We start from the raw sequence: 10,424 nt of genomic DNA, 5'->3' as shown, positions 1-10,424 counted from the left end.
TAAAACATTTCAAAAATCTATTTTGGTTTAAATGGATTGAAATGCATTAATCAGTTAATAAACACTGTATTGGATTTAATTTGTACTATAATGAGACATTTTCTTCTTTCACCACTAGATGGCCAAGTTTGACCAAAATTGTAGTTCACGTGAAAATATATATCCCTGCAAACCAGGCCCCATCTGCTTTCACTTGATCTGTCTCATGACACGCTTTCTTAAGGAACTCGATCGACATCTTCCTCATATGTTAACTAACAATTAACAATAGTTGTATTCCCTTTAGCTGCTCCAGTGTCAGGGTGCTGCTGTTGGAAAGATCATTTTCACATTGTCATGGTTTACAGGGACACTTCACTTGAGCAGAGCCATTGTTAATACCATCAGAAGTATGGAAAGCCGGGACCCTCTCTCTCTCCCTAATTCACTTTTTTCTCTTTTCTCTATCCACTGTCCTAACTCTCTATTAAAGGCACAAAAAGCCCAAAGATAAATCATTAAAAAAAAAAAAAAAAAAAAAAAAGATGTATGGAAAGCCGATTGAACATTTAATAGATATCCTTGATATCAAAGCGCAGTTTCTTGTACTAGTGAGGTCTTTGACTGCACTAGTTTACTAGTAGAATGCTAAAATATTTACTAGTAAACTAGTAGAGAGCAAAAGTTCCTACATGTTAACTAGTAAGGTGAAAAATATCTACTAGTTAACTAGTAAGATATATTTTGCGTCTACTAGTAAACCCAAAAATGTTCGCTAGTTAACTAGTAGGAGCCAAAATGCTTACTAGTTGAACTAGTTTGACTCAGTCTAACCTTACTTTTTAACTAGAGAGGTTCAAAATGTTTACCACAATGTTTTTCCTTCTCAAGATAAAGGACAAGAATATAGTGGTGGGTTATTGTCTAACTCTAATCTCATGAAGCACTGATTCAAACAACACACTCAATCTAAACTAGCTGTCAGAGAGCTCGGCGCTGTGAACACTGGTGACCAAGGGTCAGCTCATGTTAGCCCCGCAGACCAAGGGGCAGCCACTCCATACAAACCGACAAGGCTTGATTTAAAATCATCGCCAGCACCACGATCTGTAAGCCAAAAATTGAATTAGCAAAAGACCTACATATTACACAAACAACATACAGCATATTGCACATTACTCATATTGCACAAGATCCAAATGAAACACAACATAATCAGTGAACAGATAAGAACATCAAGACGCTATTGCACAACCCATGCCCCTCTTAAGAAATAGTGATCTACATCACATGTCAGAGTTGGAAGTAAAAGAGAAGAATACTCTCTGTGTCTGTATGAAGCAAAGTGGTGGACGTAATCTGACAACAGTTTTGATTCCTAACCCTAGATAGGACTTGTGTTTTTCATTTCATTTCAAGTTTTCAAGCCTTGTGATTGACTGTCGACCTGCCTGATGGATGGATTTCAAAATTGTCAGCCGGGTGTAACTGTTGTTTAAAGCTACCTGTTGAAAAGTGGTACGGTTACTTGAGATCTCGACAAATTAACTCGTTATCGCGGGAAAACCAGCGTTGTTATCTCAAGATAATTATGTAAATAAACGGAAAAATAAAAATGGATGTCTGTCCACTGAAGGTTTCCTAATGTATCATAATCTTTATTTATTTCACAAGGTTTAAAATGACTGATGAGGACAATTTGTCTGGTTATCTGAATTTCTTTTATTTTCGTTACAAACCACTTTGTTTTTAACTGGTGTTATTATTTAAACAACTACAGAATAAATACTATCTATATTGTAGTTTTGTTTACATTTTTGGGAATTTATTTTGCCATTGTCCTTTTCTCTGGGAGTCTCTAGTGATGTAAATGTAAAAGGAACATTATGCATAAATGAAGAGTGAGTTATAGCTAGTGAAATGTGTCAGCGTCTGTGTCTGAACCTGATGAAGGTTCATGGCGATGTTGTGACTAAACAATACTATCAAGTGTTGTGACCATGCCTGGTGCGTTTAAAACATGAGTTTGTGCCTATTTCTGGTGTCAGGAGGGATTCATTATGTAACATGCTAATCTTCCAGGAACTACAGTTGCCTATAAACAGTAAACACTGCCCTGTACTGCTAACAATAAATGAACTGTTATAAAATGCTCAGTGTCCATGTAGCCATTTTATTCACTTTAAATATGTCAGTTGAGTTTTTTCCCCCAAATTATTTTTTTACATTTTTCAAATCGTATATAACAGTTGTAAAACATGTTAAATGACACAACTAAAAGGACTAATATCTACCATTACAAAATAAAAACAGACAGATACTAAGAGGGAAACAAAACAAGAGATAAAAAAAACCATTTCCTGGTTATGCTTATTTCAAGGTTCATCTTCCAGAGTATATATGTCAGTGTTTGATCACAGAGACAAAAACAACTTGTTGGAAATGTGTTAAATACCAAAGCTTTATGTCAGGCTTCCTGTTGAGTTGTCCTGCTGGATTGGACATGCTGTCACCCCCCCCCCCCCCCCCCCCCCCCCCCCCGCTTAGTCACTCAGCTGTTTGTGGGGGTCTGTGTGCTGCAGTCAGGATCCACCTCTTTGTGAGGGTCCTGTCTATAAATACCCCTGACTTACAGAGTGACTGACAGCCTTGGACAGCTGCAGCCACCAGTCAGCCAACCCGTGTGGACCATCCCTGGCCATCTGAGACGCCCTGTGAGCGCTTACAGTCCTGCGCTGTAGTGAGTAAGACGGGAGCCCAACCAGGACCAACAGAATCGGACAAGATGGCTGCCCTGACTATAGACCCGGTGGAGCAGCCTCGGATGTACCAACAGACCCTGCTTCAGGACGGACTGTGTGACCTCTTAGAGAATGACAAGTTTGTGGACTGTGTTCTCAAAATCCAGGACAAGGAATATCCCTGCCATCGCTTGGTTCTGGCAGCCAGCAGCCCCTTCTTCAAGGCCATGTTTCTGTCTGACCTGGAGGAGAGCAAGAAGAGGGAGATTGTCCTGAAAGATGTAGAACCAGGAGTAATGGGGATGATCCTGCGCTACTTGTACACATCTGACATTAGTCTAACAGAGCAGAATGTGCAGGATATATTCATGGTTGCTAACATGTACCAGATCCCCTCCATCTTCTCCGTGTGCGTGTCCTACCTCCAGGAGAAGCTTGTTCTGGGGAACTGCTTGGCGATCTTCAGATTGGGACTCCTTCTGGACTGTCCCCGGCTCACTCTGCCTGCTCAGGAGTTCATCTGCGAACGCTACCAGGTTGTCGTCAGGGACCAGGATTTCCTGCAGCTGGGCCCAAGCGAGCTGGCCATCATCATCACCTCAGACGCCCTCAACGTGGAACGAGAGGAGCAGGTGTTTGAGACCGTGATGGATTGGGTCAAACACGACGAGACAAACCGAGTCAAAGAACTGCCTGAGCTGCTGCACTGCGTGCGCTTCAGACTCATACCTCTGGATTACTTCAAAGAGAAAGTAGAGCGTCATCAGTATATACGGTTCAGCCAGGAGCTCAAGAAGGACCTTGATCTCGTCAAGGATGCCTACAAAGGGTGTCTCCCGAAGCCAAGGAAGCAGAGCAGTGACAGGGCTAAAGGGGGGGAAGGAAGTGAAGAGGAAGACGAGGAAGAGGAGGACGAGGAGGAAGGGTACCTGCCGGGAATACTCAACAACAACCCTCGCTTTGGGATGTTTGAATTAGACTTAATACTGATGATTAGTGACACAGGGACTGTGGCCTATGACCCAGTCGGGAATGAATGCTTTGTGGTATCAGAGTCGACAGAAATCCCCAAGAACCACTGCAGCCTGTCGACCGATCAGAACCAGGTGTTTGTTGTTGGAGGACTTCTCTTCAACGAGGAGGACAAAGATGAACCCTTCACCTCTTACTTCCTACAGGTAGGTCAAAATGTTTCTTTCAAGTTATCGCTAAGTGAGAAATGCTTTAAACCTGCTTCCAAATTTTCTCGCCCATGAATCCTCACAACGTCTTGCTTTGTTCCCCAGTTTGACCCGGTGAGTTCGGAATGGTTGGGGATGCCGTCACAGCCGAGCCCTCGCTGTCTGTTTGGGCTGACTGAAGCTGAAAACTCTATCTTTGTTGTTGGAGGAAAGGAGCTGAAGGATGGGGAGCATGTCCTGGACTCAGTTATGATCTACGACAGACAGTAAGCCCTGAATATATGACACGTTTTTACTTTATGGGATGGGTTTTACTTAAAAGTTTCAGGCCCTTTCACATTAAAAGCATTGATAGTATTTACATGAAATTACATTTATTTATTTGAAATGCTTCATGAAAGAAGTTTTTTCCCTTTGTGCTGTGAAAACCATGTATCTTGACAATACATTTTCACCAGACTTTGGATTTAAATGTATTTTAATTTGTTATAAGGTGCATCTTTTGCCTACTGTTTACTTTAATCATTCTTTGAAATCTGAAAATTCTAAATCACCAAATCTTGAGTTATGTGGTGTCCTTTGGGAAATGACACAGATTTTTGAACTCTTGATCTCAATGAGTTTTTATTATCTGAATGTTACCTGCATGGGTCTACAGATTCACCCTCATCATCTAAAGGGTCGTTAATAATTTATCCTACTTTCTGTAACAGGTCATTCAAATGGGGAGAGTCGGACCCTTTGCCTTATGAAGTTTACGGACATGGAACCGTATCACACAAAGGTCTAATCTATGTCATTGGAGGAAAGTCTAAAAGCAAGTATGTTTCACTCTTAATCTACAAACTGTATATTAGTTTACCATCTGTAAATGGACTTCAGGGCTTCATTTCTACAATATGACTACTGTTACAAGTTTCCCAATTTGCCTGTGCAGTATAACAAACCAAAACCTTTACATATCATATTTTAGTTTGCTCTGTTACTCATTTTGAAAACAACAGGTACCATTTGGATTTCACAAAGCTTGAGATTCATTTAATACTCAAGTGATTCAGTACCACACTTCTGTAAAGATGTGGAACAAAAATCAAGGCAGCAGAAGCCGATGTATGCTGACTTTAATTCAGTCTTTATGAAGCATAATCCAGAAACACCAAGCCCTACACTTTTCATAAAGCGACTGCATCTTTTGTGACACCCTTTCTGTCTCCTAAATGCTCATATCTTTCATTAAACTACAAAACTCTAATTTTATGATTCAGGCTTCTGGATGAAAATAAATAATAGTTTCATGTCCAAGCAAACCTGTGCAGCAAAATGATTTTGAGCATTTTAATTATTCTTTACAAGTTATGCATTCATGGCTGTAGTTTATATGCTGGCTCTATCAGACACTGGTGGATCTTTAGGCACACAGTGCCCTCTCGTTCCATTTAAAGCTCCTGTGAGGAACTTTCTGCTTATGTTATTATGGCGTCCCCTGTTGACAAAGTGGTAAATCTTATCTCTGTAATTTATTTACGTGATTAGTGTTTTTAACGCACACAAAAAATCTCATCCTTCTGTTGTATCGTATCACTCTTTGAGAATCTTTGCCGTAGAAAAGTGATCAAAAGTCTGTATCAACATCACCTTGTCTGACACCTAGCTTTCTTACTGTGGTTTTAAGCATCTATAAAAATTTTGAAAAGATCAGTCTTGTCCCTGATGGTCTTGTTGTACGTTATAGGGCATTATTAAAGATGTCAAGCCTGTTTCATAATCAGCTGAAAACTTATTTTAGGAGCTTTATTTATATAGTTGATCTTTAGAGCTCCTTTGCAGAGTTTTTACTGGTTATGAAATTAAATGAAATTAACACTGATGTCTCTATGCGACCTATATAAGCAAACGTGACCCTCTGCAACAAGATTGATCTTTTTCATGTTGTTTTTATTCAAGCCTGAAACTGATGACACAGGGCTGGTGTGAGGCAAACAATTAACAGCATGCTGAAAGAACAGCCTCTTCTTTTTACTCTCTTGTTTTTACAAAGATTCTTAATAAATTTAGAATTTGAAAGTTAAAGAGTAAAATGTCTGAGATTTCTTTTATTTTTTAAAAAGACACTATGCCTGCACAGGAGGTACAGCTTTGTCTACTGCGGGCACCAAAATCATTGCAAACAGGAAGTTCTTTAAAGAAGCCAAAAGAAAAGTTCCTGATGGATTTGGAGTCTGAGCAGTCCTTGTGACTTGTTAACTTGGGGGTTTCTTTTGTAGGAAATGCATGAAGAGAATGTGTGTCTACAACCCAACTAAGTTTGAGTGGAAGGACCTTGCTCCTCTGAAGACGGCTCGCTCTCTGTTTGGTATCACGGTCCACGACGATCAGATCTTTGTGATGACGGGGGTCACAGACTCCGGCCTCACCAGCTCTGTGGAGGTTTATGACATCGCCACCAACAAGTGAGTCAATGTTTTTTTTTATATGAGCCACTTTATGTCCATGTTATGAGGTGAAGCATCTGTCCCAAGTGTGAATAACAGATCATAAAACAACACTCATTGTCCTGTGTGGGTGTCAATCAGCAATACAGAAGTAGATTTAACACCATCATCACTTCTGTGTGTGTGTGTGTGTGTGTGTGTGTGTGTGTGTGTGTGTGTGTGTGTGTGTGTGTGTGTTATTGTCCTCTTGTACTCCAGGTGGTCTGAGTTCACAGAGTTCCCTCAGGAGCGCAGTTCCCTCAGTCTGATCTCGATGGGAGGTTTTCTGTACGCTCTGGGGGGTTTTGCCATGATGCCCAGTGAGACCAGCGAGAAGCCCGTCCCCACAGAGATGACCGACATCTGGAGGTAGAACCACCTACATTCACTTGATATGAATTATGAGGAATTATAATGGGATCAAAATGGCTGAACTATGAGAGTAGCCCCCAAATCTTGACTTTCTTTAATATTACACTGTTCATAATCAATGGGTGGTAAACAAGAGATCTTTTGGCTGTTTTTAGCTTAACTGAAAGATTTTACCCAACATATTTATTAGTACCCCCATGCAGGGGTGTGGGACTGTCCCAACTGGGGTGCTGGCTTATGCAGGGATGGAATAAAACATTTGTATTTGTAATAAAACAAATTAATATAATGCTTTAACTCTTTCTTTGTCCTCTAGTCATATCTACATTAACTACATCAAAAAGATCTTAAAGATGATGTCGTCCTTGGTATTTTTTATTCCTTTTAAAAAGTAACACAATAGAGGGGCAACACATATAGATCGTCTTTGCTTAATTCTTTAGGAAGATGTTCATCCAAAGTCACAATTTTAAATTCTGACATATAAATGTCACATTCAAATGAGAAGCAAGCTACCAGCAGCCTGTTGATACACAGCCCATATAGTTTATTTCCCCGCCTCTGGCTCCAGGTGTGATGAATCAGATTTCAAGGCCCTGCTCCATTTATTCATCAGTTACAATATAATAACATACAGACTTGGATAAATAGATATGTCATAGAGTTTAAGACCAAATTAACCGATTACACCTGATAGAATCTATAAAAAACATGCATTGATGAATCCCCTTAAAGATGAACAACTTACTGACAGACAGGCGTGACCAAAGCCTCACATAGCTTATTTGTCTGTGTAATGGAGCTCTACAGATGCTCTTTTCATGTTCACACGAGCATCACATGTGTATTAATACGCTGCTGAAAATAGACCCATAAAAATAGATTGTTTTCTCCTGTGTGTACCTGATCCACACTGCCCACTGCCCACCGTGAATCACTGAGTCTGTTTGATAATAAACCTGAAGTTTCTGTGTCTTTATAGTGGACACAAACCAGTGCATTGTTAGTTTTGGTCTTTTCATGAGATCTGTTGCCAAATGAGGAAACTAAAGAACAACAGTAGACTTATAATAGAATAAAAAAAGGCCACACACGCCCCTACAAGATCAGTGCATTACATTATTATAACATCTCTACCTACATGAATACGTAATAAATTATTAGAAGCTTGCAAAAAAAGTCATCAATTCACAAAGAAGGTATAGAGTAATGACAAAAGATGTTTCCCTTTAAAAAAAAAAAGTAACTTCACCTTGTAGTAAAATAAAAAACAAGCAGCAGTCAGTCCCTTTTGTCTTCCAACAAAATAAACTTTTACCTGAAAAAAATAATCAAAACATTTTTCATAAATAACTCAGAAAGATCACAGAAGTTTTTTGCGTGTTGCAGAAAGTATTGCGACATATGCCCTTTATTTAGAATAATGTAAAACCATGTGTTTCATTAGGTTACATTAATGTTATCACAACATTTAAGGCAACGTAATATATAAAATAAACTTTACCAAGGTTTTAGAACCCTTATATGTGTCTCTAGGCTGTCTAAACCCCCCAATGATGAGAAAAGTCCATCCTCTCCGTCTTTTGCCTGCTCCACTTTTCAGAAAATGTGTGCTCAAACAGGCTGTTCTGAGATTTTCCCTTCATGACATCACAACGTCTCCCCAAGGTGGGTGACACTCCCACAGGTGTTTGTTTTTTGCCTTCTCACGGTAAACAATAGGACAGGGTGCAAGGTAGTCCGAGTCACCAAAGCCCTTCAAGAGGGGCGTGGCCGAACACAGCTGACATGTATTTAAAGATACAGACACGGATACAGTCTTTCATGAGCAGCGCTGAAATAAAAGGGGTTTAATAGGCATGATCAAATACAGGATTGGAGTTGAGATTTAGCAAGAAACTTCACAGACATGTTTTGGGGAGCTATGAGACTTATTTAAACAGTTTGAAAAGGAGAATAATTTGTGACCTTTAAGGCCACATTATCATCTATTTTATGTGTTTTCCTCTAAACAAAAACCTTAAATCTGCTCCTCTGCATTCAAGTTACATGATCAAGTATTAGGGTTGTGGTATTTTCCCATTAAATCACAGTCACAGGATACTGTTGTTTCTTATTAGTATTAAGTATTGAGCCATTGCTATGAAAAGTTGAAATCAATACTGTAAATCAGGGATATCATTATGCAACTAAAGCTAAATGTACAGTAGACGTTCAAAGGGTGAAAAATAAACTTTAATAAAGAAATTGTTTTTCTTATACTACCAGCCTTACTCCAACAGAACAATGCCTTTCATGTCCTAATCTTTCTTGAAGTGCTTTGAGACTTGACTGTGTGTTCTCACTGTATTACATCAGTTGATGCTATAAGGTTTAAACACACTGTCACATGTATGTTTCCCACAGGTATGATGAATCAGAGAAGAGCTGGAACGGGATTTTGCGAGAGATAAGCTACGCAGAGGGATCCACTATCCTGCCAGTGCGCCTCAACACTCTGCGTCTCACCAAGTTATAACTGAACTGTTGGTGCTGTACACCCAATGATGTCACATGAGCAAGAACATGAGGGTACTCATTTTGGACATTGGCACAAACATTGGCTTTAGGTGCAAAAAAATGTTTCAGGGCAACAACTAGATGTGTGAGGAAGAGAAAGCGTTTCAAGTTGTTGTTTCTTATATTTACAGCAGGGGGAGACATATACGTGCTGAGTATGTAGGAGAGGTGAATGTATCCAGTTTGAATTTCACTCTAAATGTATTTTATAATAAAGCTAAAATGTTTCTTTGTAAATGTGTTTGTCTTTTCTTTTACATTTTCTTTATTAATTGTTTGCCTTATGTGATGCTGAAATAAAGATACGGGCTCAGTGTATCTATTTAAAGTGACGAGTCTCTCTGACAGGAGATTTGTTCACTGTGCAAGATTTTTATTCACCTTCATCATTTTGTTCAATAACATCTTTTCATCTGATTCCACATAGTGTACAATACAATGTATTTACATAAAATGTACATAGCAACAAATACTACAACCTTATTGACATTATGCAAAACGGCATGAGTGAGGAATGTACAGTTTTAAATGTAAACGTCGATTTCCAGTTGACACCTGAGCACAACAAGCCAACAACACAAAATACATTACAGACCAATTCTTCAGCTGTGTTTACGGTCACACAGTATTTACAACTGCTGTGTTTTAAAAATGAATCTGCGGTTCTCTGACTTTGTCTAAATTCAGTTTCAGGTTTACAGAACAGGAAGAAGGGGACTAAAGTGAACATCATGCAGCAACATGAAATGTGAACACGTTTTTAAAATGTTTGTTTTGAGCAGGAGGTGGATTTACATTTTATATGAAGGAAGAGAAAAGTGAAGTTACAACCATCATCATCATTCTTTACTGTGATCAATCCTATAACATCGACAAAATGAAGAATCTACAGTCAAGCTCTGTGTGAGGCAGCGCTTTCAGTTTCATGTTCACACTGGCAAAACTTACATGCTGAAGTTTAATGCGTTAGAAATGTTATTCTCACATTTTAGCGTGCTTACATAACACACAGTACGGCGGGGGGTAAGGGGAATGTCAGTAGTTTTGCAGCTAGTCATAAATATACTGGACAACTTTAAAGATTTCTTCTGATGACAGCACTGAATGAAAAGTTAATGCAT

At 39.2% G+C, this 10,424-nt stretch overlaps 1 protein-coding gene across 1 annotated transcript; it reads left to right on the top strand.

The window, feature by feature from the left end:
* Positions 1-2,641: 2,641 nt before the first annotated feature.
* On the top strand, positions 2,642-9,540 carry LOC132978754 (kelch-like protein 40a). The gene is made up of 6 exons (XM_061044048.1): positions 2,642-3,898; positions 4,007-4,167; positions 4,615-4,722; positions 6,166-6,351; positions 6,592-6,741; positions 9,151-9,540. Exons 1-6 carry the CDS (start codon positions 2,765-2,767, stop codon positions 9,260-9,262), a joined length of 1,851 nt encoding a protein of 616 aa, XP_060900031.1. The 5' UTR covers positions 2,642-2,764; the 3' UTR covers positions 9,263-9,540.
* The last annotated feature ends 884 nt before the right edge of the window (positions 9,541-10,424 follow it).

This window comes from Labrus mixtus, chromosome 8 (genome assembly GCF_963584025.1).
Source record: "Labrus mixtus chromosome 8, fLabMix1.1, whole genome shotgun sequence".
NCBI classification, from domain to species: domain Eukaryota; kingdom Metazoa; phylum Chordata; class Actinopteri; order Labriformes; family Labridae; genus Labrus; species Labrus mixtus.
This window is presented reverse-complemented; position numbering and strand designations above follow the sequence as displayed.